Source organism: Carassius gibelio, chromosome A18 (assembly GCF_023724105.1).
Source record: "Carassius gibelio isolate Cgi1373 ecotype wild population from Czech Republic chromosome A18, carGib1.2-hapl.c, whole genome shotgun sequence".
In the NCBI taxonomy this organism is placed as follows: Eukaryota; Metazoa; Chordata; class Actinopteri; order Cypriniformes; family Cyprinidae; genus Carassius; species Carassius gibelio.
The window spans coordinates 3779469-3803184 of record NC_068388.1 but is presented as its reverse complement, the minus strand read 5'-3'; the positions used below and the strand labels follow the sequence as shown (position 1 = coordinate 3803184).

At 35.0% G+C, this 23716-nt stretch overlaps 1 protein-coding gene across 1 annotated transcript; it reads left to right on the top strand.

Annotated features, from left to right (window-relative positions):
• The first annotated feature begins 333 nt into the window (after positions 1-333).
• LOC127933869 (IQ motif and SEC7 domain-containing protein 3) lies at positions 334-23325 on the top strand. The gene is made up of 15 exons (XM_052530914.1): positions 334-961; positions 3572-3646; positions 6346-6460; positions 6574-6882; positions 7772-8433; positions 10684-10845; positions 11816-11938; positions 12081-12247; positions 13325-13464; positions 14619-14744; positions 14844-14943; positions 15775-15933; positions 16428-16517; positions 16608-16648; positions 19988-23325. Exons 1-15 carry the CDS (start codon positions 510-512, stop codon positions 20396-20398), a joined length of 3132 nt encoding a protein of 1043 aa, XP_052386874.1. The 5' UTR covers positions 334-509; the 3' UTR covers positions 20399-23325.
• The last annotated feature ends 391 nt before the right edge of the window (positions 23326-23716 follow it).

Below are 23716 nucleotides of genomic sequence, written 5' to 3'. Positions count from 1 at the left end.
AATAAACTCTGAAAATAAGGTGGAAAAGAACATTAATTTGGTAACTAAGCAACAGAAATCTAAATTTGTAGCAATATAATAAGACACTAAACATGTTTCATGTGTGGGAATGTTATTTTTTATTGAGCGTTGAAAAGCAAACAGATCCACGTCGAGGTAAAAATATGTAAATAAATGATTGATTACAAACAACAAATCTAAAAAAGACATATAAACTAACCAAACTCTGTTATTGACGTCACTCGCGAACGCGGCCCCGCCCCCTTCAATCCAGTGTTTAGACATCCTCGCCTCAGCACCACTCCGCGCATCCCTTCGTGCGCGCTCTGGGCACAGAGGTGGAGGTGGAGGCGGAGGCGGGGGTCTCTCGCTCTTTCTGTCTCTGTCTCTCTCTCTCTTTTCAGCCGTTTAAATATCAACCCGTGCAACTGGTCAGGGGTTCTGACTCCAAGACTCTCCGCTTGGATCGGATCATTTCTCTACTTTTTCAAGAGGAGCGTCGCACCGGGATGTCGAGCCTCCTGGAAAACCCTCTGCAGGCTGTGCTCTATTTGAAGGAGCTCACCGCCATCGTGCAGAACCAGCAGAGTCTGATTCAAACCCAACGGTACCGGATAGACATACTCGAGCGCCGGCTGGAAGATCTAGCGGTTGAGAATCGGCAGCTCCGGGACTCCAGCAGTCATCACCGGCACCCTCCCCGCTATCATCCGCCTCCGCCTCCCCGGACCTCCAGCCTGCCCCGAACCAACAGACCCGGGACGCCCCCGGTTCAAACCCAGCAGAAGCAGCAGCAGCATTCCCCCCTGGACATGCAGCTCGTGCCTGCGGGACCCATCAATGCCAGTCCGGACTCTGCTGATGAAGATGATAATGACGCTCAGGACCCCTGCTGTCGGTCCCTGGTCCCACAGACACCTGCCACCTTGTGCCGAGCTGTGGGACTCCCACGGGCATCTGAGTAAGTTCTCATCACACGTTCAACAAATCAGTCTTTTTTTTTCCTCTAGGAAAACACGAGATCGGTGAGATGTTGAGGCAGATTACATGCGCAATCAGGATTACATAACATAGGAATTTAACTCTATGTAGGCCACAGTGTATATTTCATAATCACATATTGCACATCAATAACAACACAAAAAGCATGATAATGCATTTATCAAATCTTTCATCAGTGTCTTTGCAGGAGTGTGTGTTGCAGTCTTAAATAAACTTGACATTGTAAAACGGAAGAAAAAAGATTATAGGTCATCATTAGTTCAGCACATTCACTCTTTCCAGGGCAAAAGGTCTTGAGCAAGAGGTTTTTAATGCACCTGATTAATTTGCAGCAAGAATGCATTTTAAAAAGCACTTAAAAACACTTTATCAGCATGCAACTCATGCGCACACACAGATTTATGCGTAAAGTGAGGCTTTAAGTGACATTCCCATAGTGCATGTGAAGTTGATCCGCCAGCTGGAATCTAATCCAGAGTAAGAGAGAGAAAGAACGGGAGATTGAGTGGGTGAGTGAGTGTGTGTGAGTGTGCGTGTGTCTTGCCTATTACGACTGCTCATCTGCTTCAGTGCACATCTCATGCTGCATTTGTAGAGTACTCTGTGTGTGTATCCCACAAGCAAAACTGAAATTATACATTCTGCTTTGATTTGTTTAATGGGAGCATTATCTAGGGTACCAAACACTTAGGCCTGAGTCTGAGAGTGTTACCTTGTTTTATGTTATTTATTTGATATTTTTTTATTTTTTTATGGCAGAATGCACTTAGTTCTACTGGAAGTATGAGATGCCCATTGCCAATGAGTTTAGGGCTCAATTATACTTATGTATGCAGCTCATTAAAGCTAATCTCACATCACTATGGTTTTGACAGGTACATTTAGAGACTGTTGCATCCTTATTAGCGAGTGAGACAGAGTTTTTGCACCAGACACTTTTAATAGTTCACCAAAAAAATGAACATATGCTGAAAAATTACTCACCTTCAGGCCATCCAAGATGTAGATAGCAAGTTTTTTTTCTAAACAGATTTAGAGAAATTTAGCATTACATCACATGCTAAACAATGGATCCTCTGCAGTGAATGGGTGCCGTCAGAAGGAGAGTCCAAACAGCTGATAACAACATCACAATAATCCTAGAGTAATTCAAACCACTCCAGTCCATCAGTTAACATCTTGTGAAGTGAAAAGCTTCATGTTTGTAATGAACAAACCCATCATGATGTTTTTGACTTGGTTAAATATAATCTATCCATAATATTGCTTTCACCAGAGATAAAATCCTCTCATCAAATGAGGAGAGACATATACAGATCAGATATAATTTACAAGCACAGAATTTATTTTGGTATGAGAGGACAACAGGGGACAGACTTTATCACAGCAGGTAGCATAATTATGGAATATGGACATTTCTATATATTTCATGCAAATTGGCCAGAAGTGAAACTGGCATGAATTTCTTCTGTTGAGCATAAAAGAAGATCACAAAAATGTAGTGACACACTTTTTTTTAACCAAGGAAGCAGCTGGGAAATTAAGACAACAGAATATTACATTAATAATGAATATTGCATAATAATAACAATACCAGGACTGCAAGGAAGTGATATGCAAATACGATAATATTATTAGCACTTCACATTCTCATGTTATGCTGAGTGTGAAGCAAATGTATTTGATGTGCTGTCAACAATGGAGGGCTCAGAAAAAACTCATCTTGAGCTTTCAATTTCCCTGGACTCCTGAATTAGAGACTGAATTAATACATATGTATATATATAAATAGATTATTAAAATAAATCAGGAAGTAGTTCTTAAAAAAATGAGAGCAGCCATTGCTTTGTGATTGTCAGGATGAACTGTTCTTCTAAGACTTCATTTAGAACTTAATTTAAGTGTGTTATTTAGAGAGCTTTTTACCTGGTGGGTTAAAACTCACAACACTGAATATTTAGGGCTACATGTAAGATTTTTGTATTGCATTTGAATTGCATATAAAATTTCCATCCATTTGGATAGTTTTAACAAACTAATAAACCTACATAAATGAAACAGGTAACAAACTGATTACTATAGTAGCACTAATAAACTAAATGTGTTTTAAATACACAGTAACCAGGTTTATATATTTATCATCAAAAATATACAATTCGTTTCAATCTCCTACATTTGTTTATTTAAATTCAATTAAAATAGATACAAATAGTTAATAATAAACTATGCCATGATTTTTTGAGTGAATAAATCTCACTCATTTCATGTATGACTGACAGACAAATATGCATCAACAAATTAAGTTTACTAGTTTATATTGAAGCTGTGTCTTCCAATTGGATGGACATTCTATGTGCATTTCAAATTCATAAATATGAAATTAATGCCTAGATACTTTTTGTGGGTATTTTTGAGTGCCAGTAATGTGGATTCTGAATTAAAACCAGTTGGGAACCAACACACTAAGCTACAGCAATCTCTATAAGTGATCAAGGAACTAAAATTAAGTAACGTGTAAAGAGTATTGCATTGCATTTAATTACAGTAATGTGGATTCGAACCTTTACAGGAGCCAGACCATCCTGCACCAGTTCTGCTGTCCAGCACCTGAGGCTCCAGAGGGAGACTCCCTAATCTGCTCCAGGTGAGGATGTCATCTTCTGTAATGAGAGTTAGTCTTTCTACATGCCAAACAAATAATATGTACAATATGAGCAAGTGATGCAGTAAGGACAGTGTGAATCTACGTGTTTACAGCAGCTGTCTGCATTAGTTAAGTATTCCATTCTTGAATGTTAGTGGTTTCTGTTTGCAGCCCCTGTTCTCTTGGCCTGAGGCATTCTGGGTGATGGGATTCAAGCTAGCAGAGTATAAGTGTGTGTGTGTTTGTGAGAAAGAGAGTTAGTGCATGCTGCAGGTGTAGTTTAACCCTGGTCCGTTCCTCTGTCTGATAGACTAGAAAACTTTCGGCATGGATAAGCATCGTCACTCAGGTGGGTAGAGAGTCTGTGTGCATGTGTGTGTGTGTTTGTGTGTGTGTGTGTGTGTGTTTGTGTGTGAATGTGGCAGTTCTGCACTATTTCGGGAACTTCAAACCATCTGAGCTTTGTTTACTGCATATTTTGTTGCCAACAAAAAGCTATGCTTAGTTAAACAGCACATGATAACTGCGAACAAAATCAGTTCTATACAGAAAATCTTTACTTTTGTATAGAAATTTTAAGAAATCATGACCTAGTCTTTGCAGCAAACTGATAAAGTGGAAAGTGCTCATTATGTTTTGACCCTAACAGGATTTTTTTGTGGTAAACATTAAAGAGCTTTATTTCTGCAGAAAATTCTAATTTTGTGCCAGTTATGTCTTGAATGGTTGAAAATGGACAAAAAAGGAAAGAAAGAACCAAGATAAACATGCAGTCAGAGTGCATTTTGTTTCTCACCTGCAATACAGTGTAAAAAATATTATATTAAATTGACAGTAAAAACAAAAACAAAAAAAAACAAAAAAATTCTGGTTGCCAGAAATTCACTGTAAAAAATAATAACACTGTGAACCTATATTTCATTAAGTGCTGTAATATTAAATATTAAATTACCAAAATCTACCTTTTATCTAAAAATAATACAGGTGGTTCAATTGAAAGCCACTTGACAAAAAACACACGCACAAAAAAGAAGAAATAAATAGAAAAGAAATATATAATTTAAATAAAAATAAGAAGAAACAAAATCAATTATACAAAATATAGCCATATATGATGTGTCACGAAGGGTCTTTCCTATTATTTTTCCATTGTAAATTATATTATTGTAAATGAACTTTTTTTTTTTAACATTTCACAGTATATGGTTTTTATAGTATTTTTCTATAGAAATGACATTACTTGCAAAACAACAACAAAACATAATGGCATTTTTTTAATGGTACATTGTTACAGCTTACCAAATATTTGTACTGTAGCATTTTTACAGTATTTTTCTTTAGAAAGTTTGTTTAAATCACTAAGTAACCAGAAGCCTGAGTAAGCACCACTAATAAGGTTTTATTGATGCCAATTTGATGCCAATATTGATGCCAATTTGAACAAACTGATGAACAGGAGAACAAGCAGCTTTAATTTCTGCAGAAAAGCCTGTAGTGATTGTGTGCAAGTTATTTCCCAAATGATTAGGAAGGGGGGTTGGTGAGAGAGAAGATGGACTAATGGAGAAAATATAAGCATGTAGTAGTTTCTCACCTCTTATTTGCTGAAATCAACTACCTAGGTTTCTGCTTGATATTTAAACCTGTTATAAACAGCTTAAGAGAGACAGAGAGAGAGAGCATAAATATCCTCTCATAACATAGGAAATTACATCAAACTCTTTGCTGCCTGCATCACTTCACACACACACACTTTTTCTCAAACAAGGAGTGATTTCAAATTGTGCTGACAGTGAAAGCAGTCAGAAGTGTGCTTGTGTGTGTTGTTAACATGTCTACACTGAGGGACAACCTGGAGAAAATGGTAATGGGCTTGAGCTGTGTTAAGGAGAAGGAACGTACTTTGTGACATCTCTCATGATTTAAACATCTGCTTTCCATTTAGAAATGCTTTTTCATGAGCTCTGCATAAGAGGAAAATGGCTTTGTCATGTATGGGCTTATGTAAGATTGTGTGGGGTGCTAACCTCGGATATTTGGTTTTGATTTAGTATATGTTTAATATTTTTATATGAAACCTCTGCATTGCAATTTTTAAATATGTTTGAGCAGACAAATATATATTTGATTGTATTTAATAAATAATTAAATTTAAGGTTTTGCAGAAGCAGTGTTTTTCAAAAAGATGTGTGTGTGTGTACAGATACAGTATATAATACATGCATTTTTATACATATGAAGTTCACATTTAAAATGTATACACATATTTTATTATTTACTGAATATATATATACACACATATATATTTAATAAATTTAATTTTAACAATTTCTTGATTTAATGACTTCTATAATGCATAATTGTATAGGCTAAAAAATGTAAAAAATGTATTTTAAAACTATGTAATTTAATGTAATTTTTGTCTTATTCATTGAATAGTTCAAAAAACAAAAATGAATTCAATTTTCGCTGTCTCATTCATGAACAGTTACTGAAGATTAAATCATGACATGGAAATATGATCTCAAACCTTCACTTGATTACCTAATTTTCCATTGAATTTGAAATCTGTGAAAGCCTGCATGTAGTAATTAAGCAGAACTAATTAGTCCTGAGTGCACAGTGGGTTCTGATCAGTCTAGATTAAAAGACGGTGAATCTGGGTCAGCCACTGCTCACTTGTGTCATTTGAAACGCAGCCCGATTCCTGCAGCAGAACAAAAAGATGAGAAAAAAGATGGCCAGCATGAAGCACCACCACCCTGCTCACATCCTCCAGAATATGAGCTCTCTCCTGATCTCAAACTAAAACAGGTACAGCCCAACGGACATGCACTTATGCATGCAATACCGATTCTTTGATATTAAAAGCATGAAACGATAAGTTTTTGTCTCAATGTTTTTGTGCCTTCTTTTTTTATCTGCAGATAGAGGAACTGGAGCAGAAATACGGTGGTCCTTTGATTTCCCGGCGTGCAGCCTGTAAGATTCAGACTGCATTTCGTCAGTACCAGCTCAGCAAGAACTTCCAGAAGATCCGTAACTCGGTTCTGGAGAGCGGGATCCCGCGGCGCATGTCAGTGCGCAGGGTCCGAGTACAGAGGGATGGTTTCTCCGCAGAACGAGCGCTGATGGAGGGATGTTCACTCATGGGCATCCCGCTCACACACTCCACCTCACTGCCGGTGGCTACAACAACCACACTCACACACCTGGAGGACACATTCACTGAACAGGTACAGTTACACCATCGGCATACATGAAACAGCATGAATTCTGTGCTATCTATTCAGTATATTTCTATTACAGTCATTGTAATTGGTTTAATTGAAGTACACAAACTATTATGTTCTATTTATTCTATTTTATTGTTTTATTCTATTGCATTGGGTTCTGTTCTGTCCAATTCTACTCAGATATCCTCTTCTGTACTATTCTATCCTGTACTATTTAAATAAGTTGTTCTGTTCTGTTGTATTCCATTCTATTCAATTCTATTCAAATATTTTGTTCTATTCTGTTGTATCTGGTTCCATTCTGTTTGGTTCTTTTCTATTCAATTAAAATATGTTATTTTCAGTTGGATTCTGTTCTGTTGCATTTCAGTTTATTCTATTCTGTTCAATTCAAATATCTTAGTGCTGTTGTATTTGGTTTCATTCTGCTCCTTTCTATTGAAATCAAATATCTTCTTCTATTATATTCTATTGTATTCCATTCTATTCAGTTGTAATTGGTTTTATACTATTTGTTTTTCTTCTATTCAGTTTAAATATGTTGTTGTTTTCTGTTGTATTCAGTTCTATTTTATTTAATTGTATTCAATTTACATATGTTTTTTTTGTATTCTTGTTTTGTTGTATTATATTTTATTCTATTCTATTGAGTTTAAATATGTTGTTGTATTCTGTTCTTTTGTATTCAATTCCATTCTATTCTATTAGAATGTCTTGAATTATTCTGTAGTATTCGATTCAAATATTTAGTTTTATTCTATTCTCTTCTGTTCAATCCTGTACTATTCAAATATGTTGCTCTGTTCTGTTCTATATTTTTCACATATTCTATTCTATTCCATTCTGTAACATTCTATTCCATTATATTCTATACTATTCTCCCTGCCAGGTTCAGTCATTAGCACGATCTATTGACGAAGCTTTGAACAGCTGGAGTTCTGTTCGAGACGGGGAAGGAGAGAAGTCCACTGTGGCCCCTCCCTCTGGATCCCATCCTGAGGGGCTCCTGATGGACCCCGCTTCCCTACTGGATACCACACAGAGCAGCTGTGGAGAGAGCATGCCCCGCAGCGCCAGTAAACTTATGATGGCTTTCAGGGACGTGACTGTTCAAATAGACAACCACAACTTTCGCCTCTCCTCCTCAATGCTGGAGTCAGTTTCTCTTGGTAATGGTGTATCCAGGGACACCAGCTCTGAACCCCAAACGGCTGGACAGAACGCAGGCCAGTCGGCATCTTCAACCACAGCGGAGCCTGAGTTTCCAGCTCCGCCACCCAGTGAGGAAGAGATAGAGAACCTACAGCCAACTGGAATAGATGTACCGACAGCAGGGGCGGGACTGGGGGGGAAACAGACCAATCAGATTGCACCAGAGATAGCGGAAAACAGCTCAGAGCCCGTCAGTAGCAGCAGCACCTCGACATCAGCGTGTGAGACGATGATTCTGTCTCTGCCCCGCCCACATTGCCAGGACACACCCTGTGGCACGCTCTCGACGGATATTGCACGTAAACGTCTTTACCGCATTGGACTCAACCTCTTCAATGTGTGAGTACAAAGGTTAAAGGTCAAATCTTTCCATTTAAAGTGGCTTTTTAAGCGTGCTAAAGGTTATGCTATGTTAGAAAGCCTTGGATGTCCCAGTAAAATCTACTAAATCTAGTTATATTGTAATATTATTTGTATACCATTTTAGTATTTATTAAAATTTAATTCGCTTTCAATTTAAGTTTACATTTTTTGTTGCTTTGACATTTTATAATTTTTTTCTGTACTTCTATATAGCTTTATTATATTTTTGCATTTGTTGCGTTAATTTTAGTACTTTAAAATTTAGTTAGTTCCCAAAGCTACATTTCTAATTTATAAGTTTAAGCTTTTCAACTAATATTTAGGTTATTTCAGTTACTGAAAAAAATGAGTAGTTTTAGTTACAAAAAAAATAAATAAATACTGCTGATCTTACCATCATTATGAGGAAAACTGCTTCATAAAGGGATTAGAATAAATTAATATAAAATTCATATTTAACTAGAAATGCAAAGTTTGGCAAGGTAAACTTTACATTTTGGCTTATCGAAACCTTGTTTGGAAGTTCTGAAATAACTTTATGGTTTAAAGGTTTTATTGGCCTTGCAAACAAGCAAGCAAATGTATTATAGAATTGTTCAAATGACTAATCCTAAAGAAATGAACTTTTATTCACAGGGTCAGTTTGCCCATGACTAAAACGTAGAGTGCATTTTCATTATACCTGCTGATACACGCTGACAAAAACACACACGCTTGCTTACGTATACATACACAAATACTCAAGAAGACTATATTATACTCCCTCAGGGGTGATTGTGAAGCTCTTTCTTCACTCCATTTTGTGTGTGTATCTCTTTCAAACAACACACACACACACACACACACACACACACACACAGAATAAAGCCAATCGTCAGAGGCTTCAGAGTGCATCAGCACTCAATTGAAATCACAGATCAGATTTTCTTTGACTTGCTTGACGTGAGCGGCACCACGGTTGCCAAGGTAATCAGGCGATCCACACACACACACACACACACACACGGTTTTACTCAGGCTGTGACTAAGGGACACTGTTGCTTTTATAAGGTTTCTGTCAGGATGTATGAGGGAATTTAGTTTTTTAGCTATTTGCTCACAATGAGTAAGTGGCATGTAGCATGTTTCGGGTCATGCACGTGTGTGTGTGTGCATGTGTGCTCACCATATAAGGTCAGACAGATTTTCATTTCCCTTTTTTTTTTTTAAGTATCTCATGCTTGAAATCAGAATTTGGTTTTAAGTGACCATTTTCAGATTGAACAGGCCGTTTCGTTTCTGTATCTTTATGATTTCACGCCCCCAAGATTTAAGTTAATCATTCATATTTGATTTGTTTCTATTTTTTTTTTTATTAAATTTTTATTGAGAGAAATAGATTTAACGACAATATTTGGTTTTCTGTGATTAACATTACATTATTAGCAGCAAAATTAGTTTAATAGTCTAAACCTGTGGGCTACATTTTTATCGTAATCTCTAAGAAAAAGTGTTTAAATATCCTTTTAGACTGTTGTACTTTCAAATGATTTTAAATGATTGGCATCAGTACAGTAGGCCTCTTTCAACCACCAAGGTTGCATTTATTTGACTCAAATTACAGATTTAGTTTGATCAATTTAATGCATCCTTGCTGAATAAAAGTATTAATTTCTTTAAAAATTGACTGACCCCAGACTTTTAAAGAGTAGTCAACATAAACATGAATATAAGCTTCTCAGTCCTGTTTTTATTGCCTGAGGGCTGCTCATGTACAGTAGATATTGTGATGCACATATGGACGATTGCGTCTCTGGAACAGAATGTCGACAAGATGTGAACTGACATGGAAAGAATAATCTGCATGTAAATACTGCATGTTTGTAGCTATGAATATCTCTCTTAACACACTTATACATGTGACCCTGCACACACACACACTCAGACTTCTTCTGTTTTTTTTCCTGGAAACAATTCATAATAACCAGAATGAATGCAAACTGAAAACAAAACAGAACAAAAAAACTTAAAAGCTAAAAATACAAATCTTAATGATTCCAAACTTTAAATCGATAGTGTACAATAAATAAATATGAACTTGTACAATAACATTAAATGTACAAGCAACATATTATATCATTGTGTAATGTAACATTAACTAACTTTCCTAATGAATGTTATTATAAAGTGCTCTTGAGAAAAATGAGTTGTCAGTGCTCACCTACATCTTTCTTGACCTTGCTGCAGAAATCCAGACAAAGGCATCCAGTTCCTGATATCCAGGGGCTTTATTCCGGACACGGCCATCGGTGTGGCTCACTTCCTGTTGCAGAGGAAGGGTTTGAGTCGACAGATGATAGGAGAGTTCCTGGGTAACAGCAAGAGGCAGTTCAACAGAGATGTGTTAGAGTGAGTGGTCTTCCTACAATTTTATGCACTCTACTTTTCTCTGTATCATGGTGATTTTGCAACTAATGAGACAAAAATGTAAGTCATATAAAACATTTATAATAAGCCCTGAAAATGTAAATAATAACAGTTGAATTAAAAAAATAAAAATACTCGGGTATGTTTACAGCATAGTTACAGTATGTTTGCTTTAGGGGAGAAAAGAGGCTTCCAATGCATTGGAACAACAACAAAAACAAGACACATATAATAAAAAACAAAATAAATAAAATAATAAAATAAATAAATATACACAATATAAACACAATAGACAAATTATGTATGAATAGAAAAAAATAGACAAAATGTAAGTAGAAAATATAGTTAAATATAGTATACATTTATTTTGTAAATGTAGTAAACAAAGTAATATATTTAATTAAATAAACATACATTTAAACATATTTATTTGGTTAATCTCTTGTTGCTTTTAAAACAAATAATAATAATAAATACATAATCCCTTTTAATAAAAAAATAAATATACACAATATAAACAATATAAACAAATAACATATGTACACAGTTGACGGAATACACAAAATATATATATACAAATAAGCTTTTTACTCAAAATTATGTAAGGAATGATCAAGATTATTAAAGAAATAAGAATATTTGTGACTGCCAATACAATGTAAATCTAAACTAAAAAATACTGTCTGAAATATGATTAAACTGCAGTATTTTTTTATTTAACATATTCTAAAATGATATTCTTGTTTTGAGTTATGAATATGACTGAATTAACCTGGCTGCATTAGCGTTTATTAGCCAGTGCATGAATATAACCACATATATTCAGGATCGGGGTTTTCATATAAGAACCAACCACTGAGGGTAATAATGGCACATTTTCATTTCTTTCAGAGCTGGAGCCTCATAAATTGGGCTCTTAATGTCTGAGTTTTATGTGGTCTCTTTCTCTCAGCTGTGTGGTGGATGAGATGGATTTCTCCATGCTGGAGCTGGATGAAGCTTTGAGGAAGTTTCAGGCTCATGTGCGAGTGCAAGGAGAAGCTCAAAAAGTCGAGAGACTCATTGAAGCATTCAGGTGAGAATTAGTTCTTAATTAGTAATTAAGTGTCATTTCCTAGACACACATGCAATTTTCCAAATGAACTAAATGAATTAATTTGATACATTGGGTGCTGAACATTCACTATAATGCATATAAATGTTGTTCTTTCTTTCAGTCAGAGATATTGTATGTGTAACCCAGACGTGGTGCAGCAGTTTCATAACCCTGACACCATCTTCATCCTGGCCTTCGCCATCGTGCTGCTGAACACAGACATGTACAGTCCCAACATCAAACCAGAGCGCAAGATGCTTCTGGAAGACTTCATACGCAACCTCCGAGGTGCATTATGTGTGCTGTTCATTAAAACCAGAGCCTGTTTGTGTGCTGATGTCAGAGATCGGATATTTGATGTTAAATATTGCCAATTTTAATCAGCTTTCCGTCTTCATGTTTAAATTTGCATTTTTTTCTATATCAAAATTGACATTTTGATTATCTCCTAGGAGCGTAGGCAGTGTTTGTGTGTGTCTTGGACCGATTCCTGGTCTCTGATCAAATAGTTTTGATCTGTTGCCTGCTTTCTGCAGATATAACAAACATATACGGTGAAAGAGAGCTGTACTTTAAAGGGCGATGAAAAGACATGGGGATTGGAACAAAATCAGAGCATGCTATTAGTCGAGCTCTGGTTTATGATGGGACTTTTCTATAAACCAAATAAATCCTCACTTCAGAAAAATTACACAGTGACACTTCTGCTTTTTATGGAAGCTTTATTCTCTCTCAATTAAGACTTGTTTTTCTTGCAATTGTAAGTTGATATCTTACAATTTTAAGTAATAAACTCGTAAGGTTTTTAATTCTGACTATTCAGACTTTTTTTTATTCAAACTTTTATAAATTAATCCCCCGCAATTGCAAGATATTAACTTGCAATTCTGGAAGAAAAAAACATTATAAAGTTTTTTTCAGGGTTGCAAGTTTATATTATATATATATTTTTTTTTGAATTCTAAGTTAACGTTTAACATTTCACAGTTAATTAGTCAGAATTACCAGTTTATATTAGTTCATAGTTTCATAGTTCATATTTGTAACATATAAACTTGCAATACTGAGAAAAAAAATCATTCCCCCCCTCATAATTCTGAGTTAAGATTTCACAACTAATAACTCCGATGAAAAAGTAGTCTGAATTATGAGATTGAAGTGCAATAAAAATATCCAGATCCTGAGATAAAAATATTTTTATTCTATGGCTTTCCATTGCTTCTCCACATACTTTGGTCCTTGTCGACAAAAGATTCATTCCTATTACAGAACAGGCAATCCAGAACATTGTACACAGCAGACTTCATGTATTCTTGCATTACTATATAGTAAATGTTAAAAGGTAATAACTCATTTCCCCCTCAGGAGTGGACGATGGGGCAGATATTCCACGGGAGATGTTAGCCAGGATTTATGAGCGGATTCAGCAGAGGGAGCTGCGCTCCAACGAGGATCATGTGACTTATGTTACCAGGGTAGAGCAAAGCATTCTTGGAATGAAGACGGTGAGTCAGTTCTCTACCAATTAAACACAAAGGTCATGTGAATGTGAGAAGTGCATCACCTTTCAGTTCAGTTTGCACTTGATTCATATTTGAAAAGGTGATAGAGACAGTGAGATCTCTGACCGAACAGCTGGCATTACATTTATTAGTGAGCCAAAGATCAGCATTACTATCACTCACATTTGTGTAAATGAATTCAGCAACCCTAACACAAAGTCTTGAACTTATCCTGAACTGTTTCTATAGACCAGTGATTTTTCTTAATGATTCAGGTATCATAACAGTTTTAAGTAATTCTTTTTTGGAAAAAATAAGTGCAATTACATTGCCAAAACAGTTTTTGAAAACAGTTCATTTACACCTTCTACACAGTAGTTACAAATTTAATTCATTAATTATAAAGTACTGCTGAGAAAATGTGCAATGAGCATCTTTAACATCTTCAACCACATGTTGTCATATGAACAAACGATGAAAAAGTTGAAGTCTGGTCACAGCTACTTGTAAGCTGTGTGTGTTTGATTCAGTAAAATAGACTCATTAGTTTGTGAATCGGACTACACTGATGGCATTATATGTTTCTGATTTATTAAAAGATTTCGGAGTTTGAGAGTTGGATTACTGGTTGCACTATACTTTTTGATTTACTAAAAAGAACCAGCTCAAAAGAATTTAATTTTTCTTTTGGTGAATTAGACAACATTGGTTATGATAAATGTTTTTTATTCTTTATGTATCTATATCTATCTATTTAGTTATCCATCTATATATATATATATATATATATAAACTTTTGACATAAATTTTGATGAACACGATGAGGTAAAAATAAACTTTGCTCAAAGCAAAAACAGTTTCTGGTCATTCATTTTCCCCACCTCTGTATGCTAACAGCTGTGTGAATGAATTTATCAGTACGTGAGCTATATAAACAGGAAACTTGAGACTAAAACTGCTCATTAGTTTGGTGTTATCATTTCAGATTTCACATGACAGCACTGCAAAACCTTCTACCTCCATATGAAATATTAATTTCATTCTTCAGCCCATGCTGCTTCAGACATCCCTCTTTTCAGCGCATTTCCTGTGCTGATGGAAACTGTACCTTCTGAAATGAATTTACCTGAAATTTGATCTGTGTCTTTCTTGGTCAGATACTGTCGGTTCCTCACCGTAGGCTGGTGTGCTGCAGTCGACTCTATGAGGTCACCGATGTGAATAAACCACAGAAACAGGCCTCACATCAGAGAGAGGTGTTCCTCTTCAATGACCTGATTGTGGTGAGAGACACGTGTTCATACATGGAAAGAGATTCCAACATGTACACACAAACAGCAGAACATAAAAACTGTTTTTTATTCTTTCTTTTGTTTTGTTAGATCCTAAAACTATGCCCTAAGAAGAAGAGTGCGGCCACATACACGTTCTGCAAGGCCATGGGCTTACTGGGAATGCAGTTTCATCTGTTTGAGAATGAGTGTAAGAATACAAACAAACACAAAAATAGTTATATAATAATGTATAGATTTATATTTGACTATATTTGTAAATTTAGAGAAGAATATAGTATAGTTATAATTAAGAGTTTTCAACTGGGTGACCATGAAACTACTAAAATACAAATAAAATACTTTTTCTAAATGTGGTTACTCTGTTATATTGCTTTTTAATAATCATACATAAATATTAATATTACTAATAAATAAACAAACTGCTTCTGAAGTTTAAGTCCACATTTATAAAAATGATATTATTATAGTTTTTACCCAATTCAAATGGATACATTAAATAATAAAAATATAATAATATTTAATAATAATATGAACAGTGCCTTTCAAAAGGCACAGAGTGATTTTGGATAATATCAGCATTAATCTTTAAAATTTGTAATAATGACTTTGCATTGATAAGGGACAGCATAAACTATGAACATATATTTTATTAAATATAAAATGTATGGTTTCAGAAAAATACTAAAGCTATTTAAATAGCATCTCCAAACTGTGTTCTGATTTGTCGGTTGCTCTGTCAATCAAATAGTGAACCTATAAAGATTGTTTTGATGCAATAATCTTCAAAAAAATAAATTTCTTGAGTATGAAGTTAATATGCTGCCATTTTTTTGTAATCAAAAAGAAAATATTTGTTATATTTAGTTACATGAAAATTCAATCCAAAATGTATTTATTTTTATTTCAAATGTATCTTTTTTCATTTTGATTTCTTTTTTAAATAATAAAAAACAGAACCTGACAGAGCAGAGCCTTGTTCAATATTTGCAGTGTCATAGATGTGTGTTTTCTGTCACAGATTACCCTCACGGAATCACGATATTGTCTCCGTTCTCGTCTGAGAAGAAGCAGGTAGTGAGTTTCTGTTCTCAGAGCGCTGAGGAGCTGCTCAAGTTTGTAGAGGACCTGAGAGAGAGCATGGCAGAGGTGGCAGAGATGGAACAAATACGGATTGAGTGTGAGTGTCTTAGCATGTTATTGCATACTCATTTACTTATCAGGAGCATGCAAGTACTTATTTACTTTTACCTGCTCACACACTTTAGGCTAGTGATAGTCACATTTATTTCAAATTTGAATATAAAGAAATCCCTGGGTTTCTAGTTGTCCATGTTTTGTCAAAAAAAAAGAAAAGAAAAAAAAGACTAGCATTAAAAAGTCAAAATCTAGACACTTTTGACCTGGTCCAGTAACAAACCACCTAGCAAACACATTGCAACTTTTTCAGTTCAACATCATTGGAAAAGCATACAGTATATTTTAGAACAGTTGATGTTTTCTTCATTTTAAGTTGTTAGCACTATAAATAATTTATTCATAATTTGTAACATTTTAACTCCTTATCATTACTTAAAACTTAGCATGAAATATAATGAATTCTCTATATTCCTCAGTGGTTTGAATGCCACGGTTGTGGCCATCATTAAAGTGAATTATGTATGTGGTCCTCAGGGGAACTAGAAAGACAACAGGTTGTGAGATATCAAACTAACAAGAACGACACACAACTAGACATCCATGCTGGACCTAGTTCTGCTTCAGGTACACACATACACACACACGTATACAAACACATGCCATACACAACAATAAGCCTGTTTTTGATGTCTTGTGCATCTGTGTGGCTTGCAGGGGATGATATATATGAGAAAACGGGAAGCAACATGGTAGAGGTTTGTATCAAAACATCGTGGTCTGAGTGCAGTGCAAAATTATGTTTCGATTCTCGGTGCATGTACTGTATGTACAGTGTCCTCCAAAAGTTTGGGCAAAGTGGGGTTTTGGATATCAGCATAAATCTTTGTCATTTTTAGTGATGTCTTTGCACTGATAAGGGACAACTCAAAGTATGAAAGCATATTTTATTAAAGTAATAATTCACCTAAGGAGAATTTGCTGAAAATCTACTCAACCTCAAGCCATCCAAGATTTAGATGCGTTTTTTGTTCATCAGAACAGATTTGGAGAAATTTAGCATTAAATCACTTGCTCACCAATAGATGCAGTGAATGGGTGCCGTCAGAATGAGAGTCCAAACCTCTGATAAAAACATCACAATAATCCACAAGTAATCCACACCATCCAATCCATCTTCTGAAGTGAAAACTTGCCTGTTTATAAGAAACAAATCCATCATGTCTTCATACAATTACCAGCCAAAATATGAGCTCATAATCCATAATAATGTTTCCTCCAGTGAAAAAGTCCTTCCCTGTTGCTCTCTCACATCAAAATCCAATGAAATATTTGTTTAGATCTGTTTTGGACTGTTTTTGCTTGTAAACAGTGCTTGATCTGTGCATATTTCTCTCCTGATTCAGACGAGACAACTTTTTCAATGGAGAAATCAATTTTATGTCTTAAGGACTCGTATCTAGGCTGGATGGCAGCTATTTTAGCAGACTGTTAAGTTAAAAACGTTTTAATGGATCTGTTTATTTCAAACACTCAGCTTTTTCCTACACAAGATGTTAATTGATGGACTTGAGTGGCCTGAAGGTGAATACTTTTTCATTTTTGGGTGAGGTATTTCTGTAAATAAAGGAAGTAAATAAATAAATAAATTCAAAGCATAGAAAAATGCCATCACTGCCAATGAAGAACCTTTATTTTAAGGAGTGTAGAGCTGGACTTAGAGCATCTCTAAACTGAGTTCTGTTTGGTCTGTTGTTCTGTCAAACAATCAATCAAATAAAAAGAAAATGACCTTCAATGATAATTGTATAATACCTTAATGCATTCACTATAAAAATGTTGAGGATTTATGCTGATATTGGACCATTTTAAATCCTAGAGTGTTTAAAAATTTTTTGGGAACATTGTATGTGGTGACAGCACGTATTGTCGTTTTTTAATTGTCTATTTAGTTATCATCACTATCTCCTTGCAGAATCAGAGATAACCTCCCCACCGTTCCCAAATTCCTGCCCTTTACCCTTTGACTCCTGAGCTCACCCTGATCCCGTTGTCCATCAGATTGGAGATGCCCGCCCTCGGTGTCTTCACTGCAATCTCACACCACTGGTGCAGAGCAATAACAGCACTGCCGCCCCCTAGAAAAAAACACAATCCACCACCCTGAAATCTATGGCCTTTCACTCGGGCTTTTGCTGAATGCTGTGTTTTAATGGTGCATACAGCTGCTGTTGTTATGCGGTGAAATTATTTAAATGTAAAATTTTTAGTGGAAATGATGTCAGCAGGGTATTAAAGTAAGACACACTAGATACGCACATTCACACATACAGCTTTTGCCTTTAAAGGAAATGTTGTGGTTAATGTTTTGACTGCAATGCAATGGAATGCAGACACTGATACCATGCACGAATTAAGCCCAAATGTATATCCTGTTACACTCAGATGTACAAAAATTTGGGGTCAGTATTATTTTATTTTGTATAAATTAATACTCTCATTAAGTAGATATACATTAAATTGTTTAAAGTGACAGCAAAGACATTTTTAATGTTTCTAAAGATTTCATATTTAACTTTCAACTTTCTATTCACTATGAAAACAAAAAGCATCAGGGTTTACACAAAAATATTTGGTATTGACATTGATAATCATAAATGTTTCTTAAGCAGCAAATCAGCATATTATATTGATTTCTGAAGGATCATGTGACATGATGATGCTGAAAACATCACATGAATAAATTACATTTTACAATAGATTCAAATAGATAACATTAACTGTAAATTATACGAATATTTCAAAAGTTTTCTATATTTTTGATCAAATAAATGCAGTCTTGGTGAGCACGAGACACCTTTGAAAAGTGTACATTAAATCACAGAATATCAAAATGGCTTTCCTACCAGAGGCAAAAAAATTAATAAAATAAAAAATTTTATTGCTTGTGGAAAAACAAATATAAGATTTGCAATGCACGTCCAGAAACACCATTTTAATAGTTTCAATAGCTCTTGCACTGGAAGTCATTCAAATTCAAATACTTCATTAAAAAGAGCCGAAATGAAAGGACCAAGCTGTGGTTACTGTAGAGAGACAGGCTACACAAATGCTCTTTCAGGAGATGCCAAACACATCATGACAAGGTGCAAATTGCTCAGCATGCAATAAGGACCCTCGCTGCCAAGCGTCTAGGCCCTCGAGGGGCACTTTAATGCTTCTTACAGACAGATAAAAATATAACGGTCTGATTAGCAGTGCAGTAATGAACGGAAGTGCATAAGATAGCAGTTAATTATTCACATCACGGCAGTTTAAGTAGGAAGTCAGCGTCGCCCACTTTCACCCACTCCAACTGCACTGTATGTAGTCATGATGTGTTTTGCCTGCATGCTCTGGCAGATTATTTGCATTTTCATTAAAAAAGAAGAAATAAAAGAAGAAAAAAATTTTTTTTGGAAAAAAATCTGCCATTGCAGTAAAGCAAAATACACTTTGAGATTTGAAATTTCTATTAAAGATACAGTCTATTATTATTATTATTAGATATGTATAATATAATATTATACAAATATTATTAGATAAATTAAAAAATAGACAGAAAATAATTACATTTTGAGTATAATCTTTTATGTACAAAAAAGGGCCTAATACAAATTTTACTTTGCATCATATACAGTTTTGTTGTTTTTGTTGTTTTTACAAAATAAGATTACATTTTCTTTTCTATTTTTTAACATTTAGATTAAAGTCTTCAAAGGACTTGGAAAATATGTTCACATTCTCAATTTAATTCTTCTGTCACTGGCCATAATTCTGACACTGAAATCAAGATTAGGCATAAAATAATGACTTCAGAAACATTCATAATAAAAGGAAGTGGATATTATAGCAATTAATTATCCAAATCACAGCAGTAGGAAGTCAGCATCGCCCGCATTCACCCACTCCGACCGCACCGTATGTGTGTCATACCGTCTTTTGCCGCCTGCATGCTCTGTGGCATGGCCTTTTCATGTGTTTCCGCACCAGAGGGCCGTGAGAGTGCAGCAGGCCAGGCTGATAACGCTTCCTGCTTCTGGCTGTTTCTAAACTAGGTGTCAATTCACAACAGGCTCCAAACGTACCAACTCAGCTCTGCTCTGGCCACACCCAGCGCTCAGCAACACCTGGCCGTCCTGCCTAGCCCCGCCCCTGGCTCCGCCCTCACCATCTCCCCCGACACCCTGATCCAGTGCCAGCAGATCGTCAAAGTGATCGTGGTGGACTCTGCTGGGCGTGGCCACGTGGAGGCATTCCTCAGCCACAGCCCCGCCCATCGCCTCATCCAATCGGCTGTCTCCACGCCCACCAGGTCACGGGAGGGAGGCAAGCAGCAGCAGCCGCCCCTCCCTCCCCCGCCGCCTCCTTATCATCACCCACATCAGTTTTGCCCCCCGACCCCTCCACCACCACGCCACCTACTGAGCCAACGCAGGTACTCCAGCGGGACGCGCAGCCTAGTCTGAACAACACACACTCAGATGAGTTCACAGCTGTTAATGGGATGGTTCACACTATCTTTATAGAATCACTTTCATGTCATTCCAACTTCATTTTTGAGTAAAAAAAAAAAAAGATTTTTCAGAACACACAAAAAAAAAACATTTTGAATAATGTTTACTTAGTTTTTTTTTTTCAGTATAAAAATATTTACAGTGAAATAATTTAATGATAAGCACAATAAAATGTAGTCTGTACATTTTGTGGACTTTGAAGTCCTCTTAATTAAGCCATATGTGAGCTGAAAACTGATGTCCATAAATTTATGTTCACTGAAAACTGCCAGTGGAATTCTAAAATGTCTTTAATAGAAACATTTAGTGCATTATAATAATAATAATAATAATAATAATAATAATAATAATAATAATAATAATAATAATAATAATAATAATAATTATTATTATTATTATTATTTTAGAGTAATAAGAAGAAAAAAATCTGCCAGTGCAGTAAGACCAAATACACTTGTCTATGAATAAGAAAGCTTAATACTTTATTAATTTGCTTTTTTATTTTATTTATTTGTTTTCATTTTTTCATAGTTTTAGCACTTCGACTTGAACTATTTAGTTTGTAGACAAGGCAACATGATAATTTTTATCTACATTTTTAAAGTTCAGCTAATATTTATATTTTATTTTTCAGCTTTATTTAAATTAACAAAATTAATTTTTTAAATGTTTTTAACTGTTACTGCATGGAAAAAAACTGTATAAACATTCTTCAAAAATTCTCTTTTTGTGTTCTATGGAAAAAATAACAGCATATGGATGTTAAGCAACATGAGGGCGAATAAACCATGTCATAATTTTCATATGTGAACTATTGCTTGAAAACTAAACTGTTGTGTACACTATTTTTGAAGACACAAAATAGCACAAGCAGCCTGATCTGAACTGTTAGGCTCACATCGCGCAAAAGAAAGCTACACTTAGAATTGTTAGGTCTTCATGGCCTTAAAGCCTGTATTTATTTAAAGTGAGCAGTATTTTTTTAAGAGGGATTTTTTTTTCTCAGATCTTTTTTTGTGTGTTCACCACGACCCCGTGTACAAATATGAAATTTTAATTTCTCCTGAAATGCCCACGTCTTGTGTTGCCCCTGACCTGAACGACCATACCATACACTACCATAGAACAATGTTTTTCAATTATATAAATGTTCACATTGTATTTTGTGTGGAAATAGAAAATCACCACCCTCTTTCAAAGGTCTTACCTGTTAATCTTTCGAAAATGAAATCCAATATCAGTATTTGGATATAAATCATACCTCGCAGCATTTCTGAAAAAAAACAACAACAACAAAACAAATGCAAAAGTACAATAACTAGGTTAGAAAGGAGAACATCCCCTTGAGTTGGTTTAGATGCCTCAAATAACAATTTGCACCAATAATAAGACTCTACTAAACTAAACTACAGTAATCAACTGTATCAGGAGGCAGGTCATGTGACATCTATTTACACATTTGCATTAATTAAGCTCAACTTTTATTTAAATTGACAGCTCCTGAAAATGAATGACTTTATCGCTGCAAATCAAATCATCTTCTAGAGAATTATTGCAGCTGTGTTGTGAATGCCCTGAACCAATAGTGTTGGAAGAAATTTAGGTTTTCTTACATTTCTAATGCTTTTTCTTTAAAACAACTTTAAAATTTTGAATGAGGGTGGTGAGACAGTTTACAAACTAGAGCCAGGGGTTGGCTTTAACCCAGCTAATCGTCTTAAATCAACCTTTTTATTGTGTCTGGTCCTCTAGAGCGACCCTGTAGCGTGTTACTGTGATCAAGCCTGGTGCTCAGGTAGCTTCATGTGAAAACCAGGTGCACATCAAACCTCTGAGAAAATATCAAATGTTGCATACTACAAGGCTATGACTGATAAATTGTATTTTTTTTTAACTTATCACTTAAAATGTCTATTAAATTAAAATTTGGGGGGGTGATCTGTGTTTTAAAATGCTCTGGTGGATTATGTTTGTGTTTGCCTCTTAGAATTCATGTTTTCTGTTTTGCATGTCATAAGAGATTCCTATGTTTCTGTGCAGAAATCTATAAATAGCTTTTATCAGGAGTATAACTCAGATGTACAATACTAATATTTATGTTTCTATTTTCCTGTTCAGTTTTGAATGACAAAACTTGTTTTTAATTGCAAATATCTACATATCTGTTTTTTCCAAGACACTATTGGAAATGATGTCATTCTGTGCTTAGACACAGAAGTTACAGAAAAGCAGCAAAAAAAATGTATTTATAAATCTATTTATTCATATGGAGTAGGAGAATGAAAAGCTTTATTGTATAGTTTGCACAGCTGTTTATTCATTAAGATGCACTGATCAAATAGAGTCTTTTGATGGGACTGTTCAACTCACATATACTCCTCTACTGCACACAACAGTGAGTCAGAAGCTGTTCATTCGCTAGGTTAAATTAGCACGTATGACATATTTGTTTCCAAGAACATAGCGACACATTCAAACCCAGCGAGGGGCTGTATTCTGGCTGTGAATTTGTGAAGTTGCACAGCATTTTTGGGAAAATGCATCATAAACTCCATCCTAGAATCCACAGTTTTAGTCTAACATGAACTTCTTGAATTCATTTTCCAGAACTTCAATAAAAAAAGAGAGAAGCTAAAAATATCATTAAGAAGAAAATGCAGATTTTCATTTATAACTTGAATATGAAAATATAACCTTGTTATGGTCAAATCAAATCAATGGTCCCATCTAATAGGTTTTTATGATCTATATTTGTATTGAAATCTATTATGAAGTTTTATATGGTGAAAAGACACTTGATACACACATTTATATCCTGTATATGCAATGTCATGTAATCATATCTCAACAATCAATAAACGTGCAGAAAATAGAACAGATCTTGTTTGTGTTTATTTGTGTTGCAGTACCACTGGACTTAAATATCACAATGATATTTAAGACAGCAATCAGCAGCCTGGTAAATATAATATATAATACAGTAAATCTATTGTTCAGTTAGACCTTCTCATGTTATAATTTTATCAAAGGCACAATTTGAAATGAGATTAGTTGTTGCATGCACTGAGAACATTGCCACCCAATAAGCAATATTGGAAGAAAAATGTAACTCAAAAATAAATTAAATAATAAAAAATAATAATGAATGAATGAATTAATTAATTAAATAATTTATTAAAAATAAGAATCTTATAATCATCCTACTTTAAAAAAAAATTGCTAATTCAAAAAGTTAAAAAGTTTTGGGTTAGTAAGATTTAAAAAAAAAAA